This window comes from Alligator mississippiensis, chromosome 3, assembly GCF_030867095.1.
Source record: "Alligator mississippiensis isolate rAllMis1 chromosome 3, rAllMis1, whole genome shotgun sequence".
Lineage (NCBI taxonomy): Eukaryota > Metazoa > Chordata > Crocodylia > Alligatoridae > Alligator > Alligator mississippiensis.
In genome coordinates, this window is record NC_081826.1 from 263,183,511 (window position 1) to 263,206,574 (window position 23,064).

The 23,064-nt window shown below is 41.9% G+C and overlaps 1 protein-coding gene across 1 annotated transcript in view; it reads right to left on the bottom strand.

Annotated features, from left to right (window-relative positions):
* The window catches only part of IPO11 (importin 11), a 290,306-nt gene that overhangs the window by 194,792 nt on the left and 72,450 nt on the right, over positions 1-23,064 (bottom strand). Inside the window, exons 12-16 of the mRNA XM_006263744.4 lie at positions 18,435-18,587; positions 18,104-18,147; positions 11,737-11,827; positions 6,666-6,713; positions 5,938-6,043 (exon numbers count right to left, since the gene is read on the bottom strand). Of these exons, the coding sequence (XP_006263806.1) occupies positions 5,938-6,043; positions 6,666-6,713; positions 11,737-11,827; positions 18,104-18,147; positions 18,435-18,587 (442 nt within the window). The remainder of the gene's footprint in view (positions 1-5,937; positions 6,044-6,665; positions 6,714-11,736; positions 11,828-18,103; positions 18,148-18,434; positions 18,588-23,064) is intronic.

Sequence of the window (23,064 nt, forward strand, 5' to 3'; positions counted from 1 at the left end):
GGGTGGCATAGGGGCAATCCAGCCCACAGACCAGGCCCATGCCATTCAGCCAGCCTATAGGACAAAAGAGCTGAGGCACTACAGATTTATGCAATGCACTGTTTAATGTACATTAAGGACTAAAAGTACAGTTCCAGGGAATGCTACCAAGTAGATCAAAGCGGTCTCATCTTTACCACAAAGGTTCAAAGAGCAAACTGACATTAAGGGAAAAATATCTGTTCAACACAGAAATCCAAGTAAATAAACAGATAATTCAATATTAATGTATTAATTAATGATAATGTTATAATTAGCTATGGTAAGGAAACAAAGCAAAAATTATAATGCATGTACACAAAGAAAATAAGAAGTAGATAAATCCAATTAAGAAATCAACAGTTCTTTTTAAGCTTTACATAACAAGTTGAGATAGAAGCAGGAACCCTGCCATCCCCTGTGTTCCCTGCCAGCTGCCTCCCTGCTGCTGATTTCATGACCATAGGGTTGGGGATCATTTTAGGGTGACCCATCAAGAATTAGGCAATTAGATTTTATACTTGGAAAAAGATAACAAATTATATATTTGTTATAATTTTCTGTATACAGAATCTAATGGGGGGGGTCCATCTTAAATTTGAAGTTGCCTCAGGTTCAGCTAAATACAGTAATTGCTAAGCCATAAAATATACAAAATGAGCTGCTAGGCAAGGGTTTTTTTTGCCCCTTTGGGTTTTTTTGTTTGTTTTTTTTCTTGGTAGCTGTTTAAAAGACTATTTTGTGGGCAAAATTCTTGAAATCTGTACTGTCTGCCCACACACTGCTTACCAGCTACAGACTGAATTTAAAAGATAAAAAAGGAAGTTTAAAAATTCTTAAACACTGTTATTCTGCTAAGAAAAAAAATGGGAAAAGAAAACAAAGCCAAGAAGTTTGATAGAGAAGGAGGATAGCTATGTACCACCACAGTTTAATTCAGCTTTGGGAAGGTGCCGTTAAAAAAAAGTTTAGCAAGTCACTTCCTTGACTTAAGTAATTAAAAGCTGATAAACAAGCTGTTTGGCTCCTTTGCTTGCTTGTTTGGGGATGATAAATCAGGAAGGTTGGGGGGAGGAGGGGAAGAGCTTACAGGCCATTTCCTGATCCCTTTCTTCAAAAACTGTTCAACAAACAAAATAAGGAGCTTCTAAACTGGTCAAATGACTTCATGAAGACCATAGTATTATTTAAAGCAATATGTTACTCTATTGAAAACTTTAATTAAGTATTTATAAAACTGATCATATCTCTGCACAAATACAAAATGCTTCTTGACCAGTTACATCCCTTTCATATGCACAATTGTCAGTCACTAATTTTGGATACAGAGAACCTCACTGGAGATGTGTCAAAATGTGTTCTATAATCCTCCCTTATACTATTTACAAAGATTTACACATACTGCAGAGAACAATAAACAACATTCATTTATGATCAACTGTTTCCTTTTGTTAATTAAAAATAAATAATAAAAAAGAGTCCAAAAACTCATCCTGTACATTTTTTTTCTCTACAGTTTGTTGTTTTTAAGATGGAAGGGACTAAAATATTATGAGATAAAGAATGTAAAGGTTTGAGGAGAAGGGGCAGTTTTTAATCGATTAGATACTAAAACATAATTTTAAACGTGTCTGGAAAACTTCCCAAAATTACATACTGAAAATTTACAGCAGATGCCCGACGCTTCAAAAACAGACAAAATGCAGTGTTAGTTATGCTACTGCAATAAGCCATCATAACAAATGATGCCATCAGCCTGTTAATCTTTCCTAAGAAAGAACAAATATTGCCCTAAAAATACATATCTAACAAAATTAGACATAAAACAAAGAGCTGTAGGTTTGCAAGTGGAAAGAGACAGATGAATCAACCTTTCAAATGCTTTGAATAGATTTTATTGTAAAGAAGGACCCTATAAAAGTTTCTTTACCTACCTTTATTATAATTCTTGCATCTTATTCATTAGATGGTCATCAACTATAAAAATGCAATTTGCCCACTGGGTGCACTTAATTAATATACAACTTTCCTTAACTGAGAAACAAAACTACTTAGTGCAGTCATACCCAATGTTTTGGATCAATGAATAGCTATCAGTTCCCAGTTTCCAATGAAACACTACGTACTCTTATCAAATTTTAATTTAAAATGTATAGGGCCTGGCATGATCCACAGACTATTTACCATGGTCCATTGGATCCCTGATAAGACGTTGCAAAAAACAAAACAAAACCCAAATAAAACCAGCTTTCTTCCATCAACATATTTGTAAGGTGGGCACGAGTCTAGCAAAGCTAAGAGTCGAACAATACAGAGCTGACAATAAAGCAGTAGAAACAAGCTATACTTAATGTTATATTCCGTAGTTTCACATTCAATTTTTATATAACATCAATGAGGGAACAATAAATAAATGCATTACTCTGTCCAGTTATTTTGAAAAAAAATTTCAACACACAAAATGATACTGTTTTGTCATGCTGGTGGATTTTTATTTAAGATATTTCTATTCTAACGGCCTGTAAAAGAGGGAGATTTATATCTCTTTCTTTTTCAACATTAAATGTTTTTCATCAGCAAAGAATAATTTCCAATTCAACATTCCCAATTCATTTGTCACAATAGCAGAATTTATACAACTACACCATCTGCAGGTATAACTTGGTTAGTAAACATACTTACAAAATGTTTTTATAAATTCAATTCAATAAACATACCCTAGTTGCTTTTACAGTTTTATTTCTATTACTAATGTATAAGACTTGCATGAAAATGAAATGTTTTCCTTCTGAACCTACTGATTTGCTAAGCAGAATTCAGAAAGCTCTTACAGTACACAATATGGTCTTCATTCAGATCTGTACTATTTCCAGCTCTACCACAGACTCCCCTTGAGCAAGTCATGATTCACGCATCTGTAAAATGGGAGTCATACATTCTCTCGCTTTCGGTTACTGATTCTGCCATCTGCATCATGGTGACTGATGCTGGCATGAAGATAAAAAACAAGAACAAACAAAATGAGAGGGGAGACCCTGAACCTCCTAAACAACACAAAGATCAAATTGAGATGGGGGATAAGGGGAAATCAAATGCACAAAATGTGTAAAGACATCTATATAGAACATGTATACATTTTAATTAATTTGAGAAGAAAGTCTTCTTCTTTTTTGTGAAACCTCTTGTGACAGAGGTCTCAAAAAAGGACAAGGAAATGGGTCGGCATTGGGTATTGAGCAAAACTGCATTGTGTAACCAGTATAAATAATTTTCAATACTCATTTTCCAAAAGTTATGGTAGGTCTGTTACAAAATAGGTGTTTTCTACATGGGGTAAGAATATTGGAGAAAGAAGCTAGATCCAAGGGATGCCAGTATACAGCTCAACATCGTCAAAAGGGATGCCTGCTAAATGACAGCAGCTGCAAATGATGAAAACAATACAACATTTAGTTTTCTCTTTTGCATCCTCTGGTTTTTATAACATAGGAGCTTTGATATTAAAAGATTGGGGAAAATATGTCTTATTTAGAAAAAGTTTAAGTTTTACCAAACTTAGTCTTGCTGGTCTATAAATTCCTAATGAGCAAATCATGTCCAGAAATCTTTTAACATTTGGAGATAATTGTTTGTCTTCTCATTGGAAAGTATTTTGCCCTCAAACGGTAAGTCCCACTGTTACCTGCACTTCTTTTCAAATGCTGTTTCTCTGGTGCCACAAAGCGCATCTTGTAACTCCAAAAGTCAAAGACTGCAGGGTTCCAATTAGCTTCATCCAAAGTAGTTTGTAACACTTCGTGAACAACTTGCCTTCATTTATGACCATCATGAATTGTTCCCTATTTTCCTGAGGCAGTGTGTCAGCAAGCTGAATTAATTTATTGTAATTCATAAAATTGTACTTTGCTGGAAATGGCTGGTAATTTGAAATATGAAACTGTACTCTCACAAATTGAGTTAATTATTTCTTCCGAAAGGTGCAATTATTTAGCTTCTAACAATAAGTGTTGTCTTTGACTGTTGCTGTCTGAGATCACAAATATTCCACTATCCCAACTTGATTTATAATACTTCTCATACTTCTCTCAGCTCTCTTTCAAGGTGGAGCAATAGCAGTGGAAATTTGCCACACTGTTTTTGATGAGTCTAAAAGCACTATCCTAAAAGGAAGCTGCAATTTTATTGCACACACACCTTTGAAGAATGTACCATAACTTGTAAGGAGGTTCTTGTATCTTCTCCAGTGGAATAGGCACAGCCTCTATTAATCCCTGCAAGGTTTTAAAACCACCTTCAATGGTGTTTTGAATATCACTAGGTGCGTCTAACAAAGGAAGACTTCCACAAGGCAACTTACACCATAGACTTTGATGTTGTATTTTCCTTGTTAAGAACTGCTGGTGGCAAAGTCATGAGTGCAAGACAGCCCTCAACCTTTAAAATGCTTTTAATTTCACTCTTTTATGTCCTAAGTCAAATAGCCTGCAAAATAGTCAGCAAGCTCCACTTAAAAAGGAATGGGTAATTTGGTAATGGAGTCTGATAGTTCACAATACATTGGAAGGCTTTCTACCAAACAAACCAAGTCAATTTGGCTCTGTCCATTTATTACCCTTGACTAGACCTATGTTTACTGTAGTCACAACCAGGGACCTGGAACAGGGTGAGTAAACAAATGCTCAAAATCTTGTGAAGTAGCAATCTGTACTTTGTGGGATCTATAACTGAAGATGGCTTTTTGGACGTAACTGCCTCAGCTGGTTCATGAAAGTTGAGCCTGGTGAAGATGACATTTGTACAAGGATCTACTGTCCTTCCACTGACCTTCCTCATCCAAAGGATTTAGACTGGTGACAGCTCAAACTGGAGAAGCCAAAGTGGTATTCCTAGTGGATTGTGGTGATGGAAATCTTGGCCTACAATGAAATCCTTAGACAAATCTCATGCATTGCATAATACCTCATGCTGCCCAATAAGGCCATCTGCTGGTAACTGATTTGAAGCTCAGGCCACCAAATTAGGAAGATAGTATTAAAAACAAACAGCTCAGTAATATTACTGAAGTATTTACTTACATATATTTCTTTTCCACCCCTCCAAGAACAATCTGATCTTTAGTTTACTGGGAAGCAAAGTTAACTACTGACCATAGTCGTTAGAGAACTATAGCTATAGAGAACTTTGAATTAAAGAATAAATAATGATAAAACTGAAACAGTGCTTTTTTGGGTAAGTATATTTCTTAAAGAAGTCTGCATGATAATTACTATACCACAACATTTAATAAAACTCAAAAGGTATCAAGGCCAATAGTTTGAATTATTTTTCAAAACAAAAGCCTGAGAAATTGCCACTACATACTAGCCAAAAAACCTCATGAATTCAAAATGGCTTGACTGATATGGTTTAGATCCTGCCTTCAGCAAGGGGTTGGACTAGATCAGCAGTTGGCAATTTACAGCTGTGGGTTGGATCTGGTTTCTGAAGCTGGGAGGCTTTGGCGATCTTCAACGAAGGACAACTTCAATGGATAGAGGCTTTGTCTGTGCTGCACCATGGCAGTGAACTTCGTCTGTCTTGGGCAACAGGGAGAAGGAACAGACGCAGCCAGGTCCTAATGCCAGCTTGCCACAGATGCAGCCTGCAACCAGAATACCCCTAGACTAAATTACTTCCTATGGCCCCTTCAAGCCCCATTTTTTTGATGATTTTGTAACAAAGTGACGATACTTTCACAGCTGAACTTGTTATGCCTATGTCCATTTTCTATATACCCACCTTTCTCTTAATTTAGCAGGTATATTTAAATAATAATTCTTATCAGATCTGCTCTTGTTGGATACTACATCATACTACTAGATTCACCGCAATAAATTACTGGAACAACTAAGATATAAAAGATAGAGTTAAGGCAGTTACCTGTTATGAGAGACCTGTAGTTCTGCTAGTAGCTGACTTTTAAACCACTGATCAAAATCCACACTGTCAAACAACTCATATGCTGCCAGTCCAACTGCATTATATACTAGAAAAAGACAAAGATATTTGGTTTTGTTCTGGTCTTAAAACTATTTTAAAATTCTAAAGATGACAAAATTTAAAGATTGGAAGTCATGACGCAATAGCTTCAGTGCAGAAAGGATTATTCTTCATCCCTTACAGACTGAAAACTGAGACATAAAAAAGCAGTAATGTTAAATAAGATAATGATAAAAACCTCATAAAACATCTTCCAAAGTTCTCTTTAATTACAAATAAATTAAGTTCTTATGACAGCTAAACAATGTTGTGTTCAGAGCAATTATAAGCAACATCCAATTACATTTCCATTAGATGTTTTGGAGAAGTCACTTTTCCAACCCTCAGTTTCCTTGACTGCAAAATGAGAAAAACATTTCCCTCACAGAAATGCTTCAGGGATTAATATTGCTTAAGTACAGAAAACAAAGCCTTATCTCATATAATAATATAACTTATTTTTTAAATTCTTGCTTTGTGAAATGTGAAATTCAACACTACGAGAAATGGATTTTAATACTTCTTTCCAAATGTCAGAAACTCAAATAATGCACGTTTGTTTTAGACACATAAAAGCAAGAAATGTACAAAACAGCAATTCTGTTCTTTGCAAAGTAAAATTAATTTACCAGCATCTTTAATCAGTATAGCACTGGAATCTTCCACATTTGTAGGTCCTGCAAAAAAGTAAAACATGGGCAAGTTAAGAAAAAAATGCATCAACTAAGCAAAAGGTATAAGCAAGACGTGAGTATTTTTGTGAAGTAGCTTATAGCAAAAAATCAAAATCAAATCACATTTTGGAATTCTTAAAGCTAGTTAATTAAAAGTATCAAAGTGCATGCAGGTACAGAACAATAAGAGTGGTATGTATTTTCTTTAAAGTGCACTGTACAAAAAACCCTAGTCATTGTTAAAAAAAAAGTCTGCCAATTATAACCTGGTCTATATGTAACCCTTACATTAAATGTAACAACAAAAAATAAAGTTCTCTGTCTAAATACTTCTCAAAAAATTTAAGTAAAAAATGAGTACGTCTTACTGTATTTACTCAAATAGAAGATGACCCTGACTATAAGGCGACATCCCCCCCCAAAAAATAGATTCTATACAAGGAAAATCTCTAAATTTGTTATAATTTTTCAGGGAAGGTTCTTTGAATAGATGTGATATCTTTTATTAGACCAACTGAGTAGTTGGAAAGTTCTTAGCAAGCTTTCGGACATAGTCACCTTTCTTCATGCATAGGAAGTCTACAATTTTTCAAGTATGTAATCTAATTATTGGAGGTTTGCATTGAATTTGTCCCTCTCCTACTGCTGCAACGGAAAATAAATATGGGAGGTCAGGTAGCCCTTTGCTTTCTGCTTCTTTGCAACCTTTCCCCTGGCAGCCTCTTCCCCCTCTCCTTACTATGAGGGGCTCAGACGTGAGGAAGTCGGCAGCTGCAGGGTAAGCGGCTGGCTGCTCCAACCCACTTCACAGGGACCCCCCAAACCAAAAGGCCCAAGGCAGTTGCCCCCAATTCAACCCCACTAGGGACAGCCTTGCACATGAAAGTGAGGAGCAAATATGAAAACAAGAACCTTGAAATTAAACATGGCTGTAGGGATTTACATACAGTACCCATTAATTTAGTTTATCCAGGAGTCATGCATGTTACTTTTTTTTGTTTTTTTATTTATTTAGTTAGTTGGTTTTTAACTGCTTCACGTTTTAGCACAGGTACTCCATAGAAAAACTTTTAAACAGTGCTTTGGCACCTACTCATACTATCACAAACTACGCATGCTATTAATCCAAAGCCAAAGGCTCATGATTTACCACATAATTCATTGTGCTGGGCCCCAAAGTCAACAGCATTTCAAGCCATGATGACCCCACATCTCAGCATGCATGTGTGCTCCAGATACACTCCACAAAGGATCCATGTGCTTATTACCCCCTCCCCCCTTGCCTTAAACAGGGTGTTCTTGTCACAAAGCCGAGGATGCTCCAAAAATTTATATGTAGATAAGACACAGGGCACCGTGATCCAGCTTCATCCGTCTCATGGTGGGGCCACACTAATTATATGTGCCAGGCTGAGAGAAGGGCTAACACAGGGATTCTGGGTATGCAATGTCATGACTCACCATGACTTGAAAAAGAATCAGTGGTGAGGGAGACTGTGCTTAATGGGACTATCATATATCTTATTCAGATAATCTGTCCTTATGGTAGATTCCCATCAGCAGCTCAGCCTTTCTGTCTAAGATCAAATATAGCATTTTTGGAACCTAAGGGAAGGTTGTCAGAGCTGGCTATGGCCCTCCTGGAGCCAGCCTGGTATTGCAGTACCTCCAGGCCCGGTGCCAGTTCCCTGTGGAGAGAACACCTGCCCATTTCATTTTAGGGGCCACACAAAAAAAAAAAAAGGTTCCCATCAGTATGTGCCCCAATGTGGGTCATACAAAAAACTAGAACTCTTGATCCAAAAATGATACCTTTTATTAGACCAACTGCAAAATGGCAAGAAAACTGTCCTTTTCTGTAAGCTTTCAGGATCAGAGTCCCTTTGTCAGGCTCTGGGAAAAGTGTAGATGGTACAAGATGGTAAAAAGTCTTCATAGGTAGGAAATAAACTTCATTTTTGCACAGAGGGAGCTGAAGATGGAAGTCTGTCTCTCTGGGTCCATGAGAGTGTCTTTGTGAGCTGTGTTGAGTAGCTCTTTGATGTGTTGATCAGGTAGAATTCCTTCCCTGGAGGTGTCAGATGGCAGGCAGGGAGGTATAAAACTTCCTTGTTGTTCTGCAGTGAAATTTAAAATCCAAAACTGACTAAAATTCGGCATCTTCCATGTTTCAGGGGTGTACTTGGTAGTCGTGTTGGTCTGAGACAAGAAGACTAGAACTCTTGGTTCCAAAATGATACCTTTTATTAGACCAACTAGAAAATAGCAAGAAATGAAACATGGAAGATGCCGAATTTTAGCCAATTTTGGATTTTAAACTTCACTGCAGAACAACAAGGAAGTTGTTTTTTTTTACCTCCCTGCCTGCCATCTGACACCTCTCCAGGGAAGGAATTCTACCTGATCAACACATCAAAGAGCTACTAAACATTGCTCACAAAGACACTCTCATGGACCCAGAGGGACAGACTTCCATCTTCAGCTCCCTCTGTGCAAAAATGAAGTTTATTTCCTACCTATGGGGACTTTTTACCATCTTGTACCATCTACACTTTTCCCAGAGCCTGACGAAGGGACTTTGATCCTGAAACCTTGCAGAAAAGGACAATTTTCTTGCCATTTTGCAGTTGGTCTAATAAAAGGTATCATTTTGGAACCAAGAGTTCTAGTTTTTTGTATGTCTTTTTGTCTCAGACCAACATAGCTACCAAGTACACCCCTGAAATGTGGGTCATGTGTTTTATAGTCATACTCAATATTAGCTGCATGTAATCAACTTCATAGTTAGCTTCCACTGCTGAACACTGCTTTTGGCAGAAGTCTAGTGATAAGCAGGGATCCAGGTTTTCCCTTTCCCATGGGAAAATAGAAAAAAATACAGATTTCCCCTTTTACCTGAGAAAAACAAGGATTTTTCATTTTAGCAGAGAAACACATAGATTTTGCACTTTTGCAAAGAGCTCTCTGCAGGCTGGCAGAGTTCCAGCCTGCAAGGGGCTGGAGGGAGCTGGAGAAGGGCAGTCAGGCAGAGGGCGCCCTGTGCACGTATATGCATATAGCTGCCAGGAAGCCTGGAGAGCAGGTAAGTCTGGTGGGGAGGGGGAATTGAGGCCCCCATAGGGAGGGAGACAGTTGGCCAAGGTTGGGGCTGGGGCTGCTGCCCAGGCAGGCGATGCAAGGGGCTTGGGTCTGGAATGCTTGGCCATAAAGCCCCGGCAGGGAGCAGGATGGGGCCATGAGTAGCTGGTTTGGGGGCTGCAGAGGGTGGTAAAGCCAGCTCCCTACAGCTGCGTCCACTATGGGGGTGGGGGGAGAAAAGGAACCTATGCCCACCTAGATCTGTGTGTTGGGTGTGGGTAGGTGTAGGCCGCCCGCTGCAGGTTCAGACTCCTCACCCTGCTGCCCTCCCCGGGGCCTCCACAGTCCAGTGGGCTGGACCTGACGAGCCAGGGCAGAACAGGGCCGGGCAAGGAAGCTCCTTGCTGCTGCAAGGCCCATGCCGCCCTGGCAAAACGCCCGCTGCCCGCCCTGCAGCAATGGGGGCAGCAGCACAAGGTTCTTCCCCTCACTGCTAAGGGGTGGGCAGGGGGCACATTGCCAAGGCAGTGTGGAGCTCACGGAGGCAAGCAGCTTTCTCACCCAGCCCCACTCTGCCCTCCTGTGCTGAGTTCCACCCGCTGGGCTACAGAGGGCCCTGAGGAAGGCAGCAAGGCAGGGAGCCCGAGCCTGCAGTGGGCAGCCCACACCCATCCCCACTCCATGCAGATCCTGATAGCATGGGTCCCCCCTGCCCTCCCTGGGAGTGCGTGCAGCAGTAGGGAGCTGGCTCCATCCCCTGCCGGAACCCACAGCAGGCAGCCCACACCCACCCCCAGGTTCCACTCTGGCCACGCTGCCTGTGAGGAAGGGGGAGCTGGGCTCTGCACTCCACTCCGCTGCAACAGCTGCCACCTTACACAGCCAGCAGCCAGGGCTTGAGCACTGCTGTGGAGGGCTGCAGACCTGGGTCCCTAGCCCCAAAGCCTTGGCAGCTGGGGACCCTCTCTGGCAGGGCTGGGGGAGAGGGGGTTGTGGGTGGTGGGCAAAGGGCACCAACAGGGCCAGGAGGCTTGTGGGGAGGGGAGTGAAGGGCACTAGCAGGGCCAGGGGGGCTGTCGGTGGGGAGTGAGGGGCCTGGACCCACGCTCTGTGAATAAAGAAGCAGGGAGAGCTCTCATTTCCCATAATAAAATACCAAGATTTATAGGTACTTAGAATTTATTATAGTGACTGAGGCACCAGTAGGCTTCCAAATTGCTTAAAAATTGTAAACATATCAATAAAACTTTGCATTTAATTGCTACCTACACACACACACACACACACACACACACACAGGGGTTTCATTTTAATTGCGGACTTTGGGCTTTTAATCAGAGAATTTACTTTTTTTTTTTTAAATCAGAGAAAAACAAAGATCCCTGGTCATAAGACAATGTATTTAGTGAGATTTCTTTGTGTGGAATAATAAAACAAGGACCATTTTTCTCCATGCTAGCTGGGGGGAAAAACCTTGTCTTGCATTCAAATAAAATGCACTGATCCATGCTCTGTGTGCAATGCCATTAAACGGTATATAACTTAATGTCATGAAAAAATAACAATTTTAGACTCTGAAACTCAGACTGAGATACAGTTCAGGTCTCCCTTCAACTTGGCTAAAAGGAATTCTGTTGTCCACCTAAACGGAACTTTCCAAATAGAAAATTCTGTTTTTTGAATATTAGAGGAACTGCCAAATATTGGCCACATCTTCTTAAAGTACATTCTAAAATCCACATTCTATGCCTTTTGTAGTGATAAATGTCAGCTTATCCAAGCATGTTTAAACAAATCAAGTATGTCTTGATAAGCCACTTATAACATGACTTGCAGGATTTACTAAGATTATTAATACATTTTAGAATTAAGATTATACATACTGAACAAAATGTCATACTGGAGTCTGAAGTATTCCAAATATTTTTGAAAAACCCCACCAACTTACCTTGTAGACTGTGAACCATTTCTAAAAGAACAGGAGTAAGAGTCTGATTATACTCATGGAATATATCAATAAAAAGAACTTCTGTGCAAGGCTGAAAAAAGTAGAAAAAAAAAAACCTGTTATAAATCCTACAAAAATAAAGACAGATCTAATTTCTAACAGACAGTAAAATACATTTTAATTGCTGAATACCTCATAATAAACACACTGAAACACTATAATGTTCCAAGTTAATTTGTCACAGCATAACAAGTACCACTATAATGACGTTTAGTTGTAACATTTTTGATAAACAATATATATTTCACATGTATTGAGCAATTACTAAATAAATCTTAATTGACTAAAACAACAATACAAGAGGACATTTTACACCTGTTACATATACAGGTCACAGCTTTATTTTAGAATCCAAATATTTTTTTAAAAACTACCTAATTTTAATTTATTCTTCATGTCTCAGTAGTATTTTTATATAGATTTCAATTTGCAACTAACAAGTAGTTCTCTATCTGCTTGAAACTTTACAAATCCTACTTCATTAGAGATTGCAAGACTGTCCTACCAAAGCTAATATCCAAAGTTAATTCTTGTATTTGAAAACTGTGAGTGCTAATTAATCAGGATCATGTTCCACATTGCTCCTTCTACACGTCTCTGATATGAGGACATTACTCAGGAAGACTACAGACACTGATGAAATGAGCCCTACCATAAACAGATATGTGTGGGCACATGCACACGCACAAAGGAGGGGACAAGGAGGATTATCTTTTCACCTATTTTGCAAATTGATTCTGTTGTATTTTAACAGATTTTTTCATCACATAAAAATCAGTGGGGGGCTCCCTGTGCCACTTGTGGCATGTGTGCTGTGGGTTGGCCACCCCTAGCATACAACACGGGAAGTTTCTTTTCACCCAGGACAGTTCATGGCTTATGGAAGGAAGACAGAAACATCAGAAAAATTATTTTCAGCAAAAAACTTCAGATGAGACCTAAAAGTGACTCTCTTTCTAAAAAACTTCACATAGAGAAGCTTGTCATAAAAATACAGCTTGTCATACTCCTCTTAACCAATATAAAGCCTACCAGAAAGCCTGTTTTCACCAAAAGTTATTAAAAGGAGCCACAGACTTAAATGGAAAATATACAAGAAGCCCACTTGATATGGAAGTCCCAGAAAGAAGGAGATTCCCTGACTGGTAGAAAAACCATGGGTAGGATTTTTTAGAAATTTTATCGTCATGTCAGAAAAGAATATGGCCTTAGGCAAAAGGACAGAAAGTAGAGATCTTTCTTTTCATCATGTTTCAAGAAACAAGATCAATGTCTCTCCAGGGACCACAAACCAGTTTTTAAAGTTCCTTTGTAAGGGTATCACCTTTACAGCTGTTGAACAGGACTTTAAAAAGTGGCTTAGGAAATCAGTGTGAAGCACAACATGCCCAGAGGCTGGATAGTCTACCCAAGTCCAATGATGCCTGACTGGACCCTTGAGTTTGGATCTTTTGGAGAAGCACTTGTAAATTACTGCCTTCTATCACAGGTAGCAAAGTCAGCTCAGTCTGTTATTTACCAGCACTGCGGGTGGCAGGCGGGGTGGTGGTGAACTCAAAAACGTGGACCAAGCCATTTTAGCATTCCTGTACAGGGTGACAAGACTCCTTTAGCAAGGAAGGCATTCAAGATACTAAGCCTACCATTGCTCTATCTAAAAATGTTGCTTGCAAATAAAATTCATTTTGCCAGAAGGCAAAAAAAACATAACTACATTGACAAATAATCTTAACTATAGAAACACATCAACAAACACCCTTGGAGCAGGAACAGGCAACATTTTAGAGCAAGGGGCAGCTTTCATAGAGTTTAGCTCCAAGCGTAGACCACTTCCAACCTGGCCTGCACTGCCACTGCCACAGCCATAGTCACTACTCTCCCCCACAGTGCCACTGCTGCAGCTTCCCCAGCAGGGTAAAACCTCCTGCTGCTTAAGCCATACACAGAAGGCCAGTGTCACCAAAATGCTACTGAAGTCCACCACTGCCAAAAGGCTGCAGCAGTCTCCTAGCTCCTCAAGCCAAATAAAATGGCTCTGGACCAGGTATGGCATAAATCTTTATCTTGTGCCCTCCTCTAGATATTCTGGTAAACGTGCAATAGAAGCTAACACACAATTCACGCAATTGCACCTCCTGCCATACCACATGTACACAGCAGGAGATGTAACTGTGGGATCCAGCATCAGATCTTAACATACCATAACAGCCAGTGTAGAGGGAGCCCAGGAACATGATCCCATGGCTGGGAGTCCCCTCAGCTGCATGACTCCCAGCTGCCATAGCACATGGTGCACCCCATGGGTGGGAGCCCTATCAGCTGATAGGAGTATAGCTGATCCCAGCCACAGGGGTATAGCTATGCTACATATGCAAATAAATGCTGGATAGAAACCAGTTATAAAATTAGTACACATTTTCCAGCTATAACTTTATAGCTCAGGGGTGGGCAATTATTTTGGTTGGAGGGCCATTTAGAGAGTTTTAGTGAGCTGTTGAGGGTCAAGTCAGCCCACCTATCATTGTCCCCCGGCTCCCCGCTTCCCCCACAACCCGCAACAGCTCAGGGATCTGGCCTGAGGGCTGTATTTTGCCCATCCCCATTATAGCTGGATGAACCTTTTTACGATGTGCTAGTTAATTTGCACGTGTAGCTGGTCTACATTAACTGCATAATTAACCCAGTACTTGCGTGATAAATGTAACATGAAGAGGGAGACTTGGTGGGTAAGAAAGTCAAACAGCCACAGAATCTCTTTTGGAAAGGCAAGTAAATATCTGTATGGTGATACTGCTTCACAGAACGATCTTTTAAATTTAGGAATGAATTGTAAAACAGGAATAATAACTGGATTCTGTTGAGAGCTGAGGTAGAGAAGGTAGCAAAAAAATATCATATCATATTTACTTGAATATACAATGAGGTTGTTTCTCCCAATCAGCATGGGGAAAACAGCTCCTGGTCTTACATTTGCCTACAAGGAAACCTCATTCAATACATTATCTACATTAAACTGCTGTCAAAAGAAACAAATGTTGAGTAATGCAAACCAATTATGAAGCTGATTAAATGGAACCGACACTGAGCATGACTATAAAACAATATTGTGCAAACATACTGAGGGAACCTCCCACAAAAGTTTTTGTTTTTAGGTTAGTAGAGCCCATTTGAATAAGATATATGATAGTGCCTATTGCACTCAGTCCCCCTCAGTGCCAACTCTTTTTCAAGTCATGGTGACCCACTACATTGAATACATTTCAATTTCCTCTTCATTTCCACTGCTGTTTCCCATTTCCAATTATTCCTGCTTCTTCACCAGCCTTAAATGTCTGGCAAACATAAAAAATGGGGCCCCAAACAGCTCACCCAGAATTCTTCTGTCACCTCCGCTCTCAATTTGTCACATCATTAGCAGGGATCCTGGTTTTCTCTGATAAAAAAGAAAATCTCCAATTTTCAAATTAAAATGTATCCCAAAATCCATATTTTTCCATGATTAAAACGAAACTCACATATATATTATATATACACACACACACACACACACACACAAAGTGGAGTTTCATTTTAATTATGGAAAACATAAATTTGGGGTTGCTTTTTTAAATCCAAAAATTGGGGATTTTTTTTGTTTAATCAGGGAAAACCAGGATCCCTGATGATTAGTGTGACCCTGCCCACCATGAGGTGAAGCCAAACCAGGCTGCATCTGCATCTAAATGTTTTAAGGATCCCACAACTCGTGACAAGAACACCCAGTGCAAGTCATGAGTGGGGGGGGGGGGGCGCTAATTTGCACATAGATCCTTTGTGGGGGGGGGGTGGTATCTGGAGTACATACACATACTAAATGTTGAGCTATAGGATTACCATGGCTTGAAACGTTGTAGACTCTGCTGGGGCCCAGCCCAAAGAACTGTTTGGCTTCAGAGTAATATCATGCATAGTTTGTTGGTACAACAAAAGTGCTATATATAAGTTGATACAAAAGTGCAGCTTAAAAATATGTTTATAGAGTACCTGAGTTAAAACTTGCAGCAGTTTCAAAAAAAGGTAAACTGCAACAATTATGAACTAAGTCTATGAGTACCCACAGTAATGTGCCTATATGTTTATTTCAAAGTCAGTGCTTTCAGAATTGCCCCTCGTTTCCATGAGTTCAGCAAGAACAGGGTCTGACGCTAAGGCAGGGGGTGGGAAAATGGCTGTAGGAGGAAGAAATTGTGGGGGTAGAGGGCAAGGGGGCCACCTGACCCTCCCAGATTTATTTTCCCTGCTGTAACAGTGGGCGGGAGAACAATTCAAGGTAAACTTCTGATATTTAGATTCTGTAGCTGTAACTAACAAATTTATACATTTTCCATACATAGAATCTAATAATTGGGGGTCATCTTAAATTCAAGGTGGCCTTATAGTCAAGTAAATATTATATCATAAAAACATTCTGAATAAACTTTTTATCTGCACTTACTGATAACTTCAGTGTGTCACGTAACCATGTCCTAATCCCAACCTTCATCCCTTTTAGATTTCCTAGTAGTTCGTATTTTAATATAATTCTATACAAAACGATGCTCAACCTCCAGACTGTAACACCATGTCATCTGGCCCACAGGGCTCCCCATTGGTCTGGAAATTTGGCTGTAGGGATTGGTGACACTGCTCGCCTGCTACCAAATCTCCAGACCGAAGGGGAGGCACGGGTCCCATGAGCTGAATTCAGCTCCCAGTCCCAGCACATAGGGCCTGGTGGAAGTGGCACTGTGCCCCAGGGCCCAATCCCAGCACCAAGCCCCCGGGACTCAAACTGGCATAAGGGGAGCGCAAGGAAGCAGTACCTGCATATCTAAGATTATTTTAAAAGTAGTGAATATTAGTTGATAGCTTAAAAAACTAATTATATTGTTACTTTTGTTCATTCAGCACAGAGTTAAAGAGCCTGTAACAGGGAAACAAAGGCTCCTGTTACTAAAGAAGAGGAAAGCACAGCAGGCTAGTCTGCTGAGTAGGCAGACAGGCAGCTAAAGCAAGGGCTGCATGCAGCAGACTTAAGCTGCAATGTACAGGAGCAAGCTGCCCATTAGAGCCGAAGGGAAACATCTGTACAGCCTAATGAGTCACCTGACTCAGATAGGGCGGCACTCCAGCAGTAGAAAAGCTGAACACTTGGGAAGAAATGGAAGAGAACTGGTGCTCTGATGGAAACCAAGCTGTCTGGAGACAGCAGCTGTATAAGAATCTCCTGGCAGGTGTTGAGGTGCCCTGAAGGCACAGAGGTGAGAGTCCTAAGGCATGAGGGCTACTGGACGCAATGATCTCACGAGGTCCCTTCCAGCCCTTAATGTCTATGAAATCTATGAAATGTTTGTTTACGCAGAGTAGGGAAGGTTTTCGTTAAAGCGGTAGCTCGCCTTTTTCTTCCTAATTTATAACTGGTGGACTGGCTTGTGGCTGTAAGGGGTGAAGAGGGGACAAAGTGGGGTGCTTGAGTACCACACCGAGGTTTAGGCTACAGGAGGTGCCCAAGGGGCACACTGAGGTTTGAGGTGCAAGATGTAGGTAGCCTGAGGCCGAGAGGGACAAGGCCGTGCCTGTGTGGAACAACAGAGGCAGCCTGAAGCCAGGAGGGCCAGAGTTGAAGCCTGAGAAGGACAAAGACTGGGACAAGGGGGCACAGAGCCTAAGAAAAGCTAGACTAGGACCAGAGGGGGCTCTAAGCCCAGGAGGGGAGAGAAAAGAGCCAGGGGCCCAGAGCTCAAAAAGGGGCAAGGCTGAGACTAGAGCCCAGAAGCCAACGTCTGGTGCAGTGGGCCTAGGCTAAAAGGCTCACAGTTAAAGAAAAGAGGCCAAAGCCGGTAAAGTCAAAGCCACTACAAAGGTTTCGAGGCCCAAGAAGGCCAAACACTGAGGTGGAGCCAGGCAACACCTCAGAAAAGGCATTGTGTACCATCCGTGAGGCATGGGCGTGACTAAAGGGGCAGATGGAGGCCACAAAAACAGCCCTTAAGGCACCCAGTGTCCTAGGGCACGAATAGGGCTGGAAGGGCCATGACGGATTGAACACAGGCAGACTGGCAGCGGACTGGACTCCTTCTGGACTTCAGGGCAGCCTCCCAAACTTTTGTTTAGAACAACATCAAGGCATGGCAGGTAAGCACTACAGAAGGGCACCCCAATGAATCAGAGGAGGCAGGAGTCATGTGTCCACTAGAGGGCGCAACAGAACCACTGGATACAGGTTCCATCACAAAGCCACTCACATTTTTTAAAACTAATCTTGCTTTGTTCAAACTAAAATACTTACTCGAAGACTGTATTTCCAAGAATCTCCTCCTGTTTCTTCTACAGCTACAATTCATAAAGAAAAAAGAAAGCACATTACATTAAAACACTATTTCCTTTGTTGTTTAAAAATATTAATTGAATTTAAACAATAAAAAAAAAAATTCTGGGCTACTGAATATATCAGTTTGAGAGAAAAATCTTTAAGCAAATATATAATATTTATCTACACAGAAAGACTCCATAGAGAAGACTGTCAAAGGCTTTCTCTATGCATTTTAACAAAGGGTATTTTGTGGATATACTAAGCACCAAAATAAAAGTTAGACTGAAAATACAGTATAGTTCCTTACTAAAGCCTTCTGGATCCTCTTCCCACATTGTCAACTCTTCCTCTGTCAGCAGGAAGTACTGACTAACTAATCTCCTGCATATCTCTGTCAAGGTAGGGTACGTGAAGAATGATGTCTTAATCTTATGTGCTTCAAGAGTTTCAAGGCTGCTATCTGTAAAAATATTTCAAAATTACTGTTACGTGAGTTAATGTATGAGTAGTAAATTACTGGATAGGCAATTCTTATACACAGAAGTACAGTTATATTTCCAAACTGACTTCTGAAATCCTTCAGGAAATCATATTGCTCAATTAAATATTTTTAAGTGATATCTCAGATAAAAAGAGGACACAGGTGCCTTGCAAGGATTTCCAACATATCTGTCCCCAAGAAAAAGTTTTCTGCATAATAGCAAGAATCTCAAGTGTTAAAAATCTTGTTGTTTACAAGTATTTGGCAATGCTTAAACAATTCAATAAAAAGTATTCCACTGTGCAAGAAAAAACCTTAAGAATCCAAGATATGGACAAAGAGAAAAGTTCAATGTCATAATTTACTATTCATCAGCAGAGAGGTAGTTATCTGTGCTAGTCTGAAGTTAGGCAGAAGACAAGGTAGATTTGCACCTTTATAGACCAACTGATACAAATTATAGCATAAGTTTTCGTAAGCAGAGGGCTTGCCTCATCAGATGTTGTGAAAAAACTGCAGGAAGCAGAGCTGCTAAACAGGAAGCAGCGATTAGAATACAAAAGATAGGAAAGGGAGGAGGAAAAAAGAGAGAACTGCTAGGAAAGGCAAGGTGGGTAGGAAAGAGAAAAAAACAAAATAGTTAACCCACTAGGGACATTAAAAATGAACAGGAAACTGCAAAACAAGAAATCTTCCACAGACGGGATTATGTTAAGTATGGTCTATACCAAGATTCCTATTCTATGACCTAGATTAGGTTTTATAAGCCCTGTCCCTCAGTAGGTTAACTGCTTTGCTTTCCTCTGCTTCTCTGACTTCATCAGTCTATAAAGGTGAAAATTTATCCTGCTTTTGGCATAATTTACTTTCATTATTCTAATTATCAAAGGAAACTGTTCAATTTGGTCCTCCCTAATTCATCTTCTTTTCCCACCTGATACTGTATTGCAGGGGTGACTGGTGCCTTCTGAGTCTGGGGGGGCACAATTTGTGGGTGGGCCTGGGGGTGGCTTATATCCACTCTCATACTTCTGTCACAGCTTAGTGCCCCCCCCCCGCCCCCCAACACGCCTCCAGCCCGCACAGCAAAAAACTCCCCCACCCTGAGTAGTGCTGAGTCAGGGGCCAATCTCAGGGGGGACCATTTGCCACCTGCCATGCCCTCCCTACCACTTGCCTGTGCTGTAGTGAAGTCACAATGCTAACTTAAAAGCTAAAGCTCCAATCACATCCAACAGACTCTGGAACCCACATAAAGTTCTGCTGACAGACGCAAGATTTCTACTATACGAATTCAATCATGTTTATGGATTTCTGATTTTGCTGATGATTCAAGTGGAGAATGAGCAAAGGGATACAACTTTATTTAAAACAACAAAGTGTAAAATAGAAATTGAGACTACAAACCTAAACTAGCAAGTTTTACAATTTTAATAAGTATTCATGTTTCAAATTATCTCAGAGTTTCCTATACTCAAATAATGCTGAAAAAAAAAAATATATATATGCCTATTTTGATAATGCAAGCTAATAATAACTTAAGGATATCTTGTATCTTCAGTAGTTACTAAATCCCTCCAGCATACCAGTAAGAAAAAGCTATGGTCCCATAATGGGATTTAGAATCACAGAATCATAGAAAATTAGAGTTGGAAGGGGCCTCAGGAAGCCATCTAGTCCCAACCCCCTGCTCAAAGCAGGATCATCACCAACTAGGTCATTCCAGCCAGGGCTTTGCTGAGCAGGTCTTTAAAAACCTCCAAGAACGGAGATTCCAAAACCTCTATAGGAAACTTGTCCCAGTGCTTCACCACCCTCCTAATGAGAAAGTATCCTAATATGTAATCTAACTCCCTTGCTGCAACTGAGCTAGGAACAGAAGTTGCACATAAACTGGTTTAAGTGATCAGAAACTGGTTTAAATCTGTAACAGAACAGAAGTTCAATACACATAAACCAGTTTCAAAATGACCAAAACTAGTTCAAGATAAACCTGGTTGAATCAGACTTAGCTGATTTAGGTCAAACCGGTTTACGGAACTTCTGTCCCAGCCCCTTTCCTGGTTCAAATTAAATATTAAAGACAGTCTCCCAGCATCCCAGGATATTTTGCAGCCCTGGGCTGAGCTGAGCTGTGCTGTCTGCTCAAGCAGAGCAGGGTTTGCCATGCCCCCCCCTGCCCTCCAGCCAGAGCAATGAGGGCTGGCTGACAAGGAAGTGACGGTGGGAAACCCAGCTGGGGACACAGCCTGGTCTGCCAAGCAGCATTCCCCCTAAGATGCATGCATGCATGGCCACACACAATAAAAAAAAAATCACACCGCACAGTAACTTTTTAATGTTGTGCACACAGTAGTGTACAGTGAGTAGTGTACAGATGGGGGAGTAGCAGGGGGTCATGGCCCCCGGGTACCGGCCTGGGAGGGGATACCCAGTGCCATAGCAAGGGGGTACCAACACTCCCCCCCACTGCCACCGCCAGCTTCACGTCCGGCCGCTTGCCACCCACCCCAACCGAGCCACAGGCTGCTACAGGAGGGTGGCAGGGTGGCACACTGAGATACCCGCGTGCTCCCAGCCAGGATTGCTCACAGATTGCTAAACCTTAGAGGAAACACTGCTGCCTGGCTGGGGTGAAGCAGACCCTGCCAGATTTTTCCCTGCTGCAGCGGAGTGAATGGCAGGGTGTGACAGCATGCTCAGGCGGAGGGGAGGGAGGAGGGTTAAATCCCCCCCGCCTTCCCTCTTCCACCAGCACAGAACCCCAGCTGGGGTCTACCAACCTTCCCCACCACCACTAGCCATTTATTTGAGTGGCAGGGGGCATGGCCAGCTGGCAGCTCAGGCAGCACCTCAGGGGAAGAGGGCAGCACTAGGCCAGTGCCTGGCTCCCCACTGCTCAAGCAGCCAGCAGGCAGGAAAAGCTGGGAGACCACGGCTGGGGTCCAGTGCCAGAGGGAATATGGGGGGCAGGGGAGTTTAATCCCCTTTCCTCCCCCTCCCCAAGCCTGAAGTGCTGCCCAGGCTGCAAGCTGTTTGTGCTCCCCGCCGCTCATACCCCCCGCACCGCTTGAGCAGCAAGTAGGGTAGGGGGGAAGACAGGCAGACCTCGGCTGGGGTCACATGCCAGTGGGAGAGGGGAGGCAGCAGGGTTTAATCCCAGGCCGCCAACTGGCCACTCCCCCTGCCACCAGGGGACCAACCTGGTACAGGCTGCTTCCCCTTTCCCCCTCCAGGCACATCCCAGCTGGTGTCGCTGCAGGCCAGGGTGGGGGTTTAAACACCTCCCCAATCATACTCAGTAGCCTGCTGGGGCTGGCCACACCCCCCCTCTCAACTCAGCTTCCCTCCAGCCTTCCAGCCACCACTGAAGGGAAGGGAGAGCTTGTTCCAGCACCCCCCCCCCCCCAGCTTCTATGTCTATTCACTTGCTTCAATCTATGTAGGTTAGACTAAACTGTAAAGATTAAATCCATTCAGGCTAAGGCTTTTTGAATGTCTGTACTTATCCCCTGAGACCACTGCTATCTGTTCTGTTATCGGTCACCACTGAGACCAGTCTAGCTCCATCTTCTTTGGAACCACCCTTCAAGTAGTTAAAGGCTGCTATCAAATCCTCCCTTATTCTTCTCTTCTGCAGACTAAATAAGCCCAGTTTCCTCAGCCTCTCCTCAGAAGTCATATGTCCCAGCCCCCTGACCAGTTTCACTGCCCTCCACTAGAGTCTCTCCAACTTGTCCACATCCTTTCTATAGTGGAAGGCCCAAAACTGGATACAGTACTCCAGATGTGGCCTCACAAGTGCAGAACAGAGGAGAACAATTATTTTCCTTGATTTACTCTGAACATCTACCAAGGTGATTAGGAACAGTCAGCATGGATTCAACATGGGCAAGTCATGTCTGACCAACCTGATTGCCTTCTGTGATGAGGTGTCTGGCTCTGTGGATGCGGGGAGGGTCCAGTGGATGTGGTGCATCTTGATTTTAGCAAGCCTTTTGATACTGTCTCCCACAACATTCTCGCAGGCAAGCTAAGGAAATACAGGCTGGATGAATGGACTGTAAGGTGGATAGAAAACTGGCTAGAGCACTGAGCTTAGAGAGTAGTAATCAATGGCTCAATGTCTAGTTGGCAGCTGGAGTCAAGTGGAGTGCCCCAGGGGTTGGTCCTGGGGCTGGTTTTGTTCAATGTCTTCATCAACAACCTGGAAGATGGCATAATGTGCACCCTCAGCAAGTTTGCAGATGACACCAAGCTGGGGAGAGTAGTAGATACACTGGAGGGTAGGGCTAGGATTCAGAGTGACCTACCCAAATTGAAGGACTGGGCCAAAAGGAACCTCATAAGGTTTAACAAGGACAAGTGCCAAGTCCTGCACCTAGGACAGAACAATCCCATGCACCAGTGCAGGCTGGGGGCTGACTGGCTGGGCAGCAGCTGTGCAGAAAAGGAC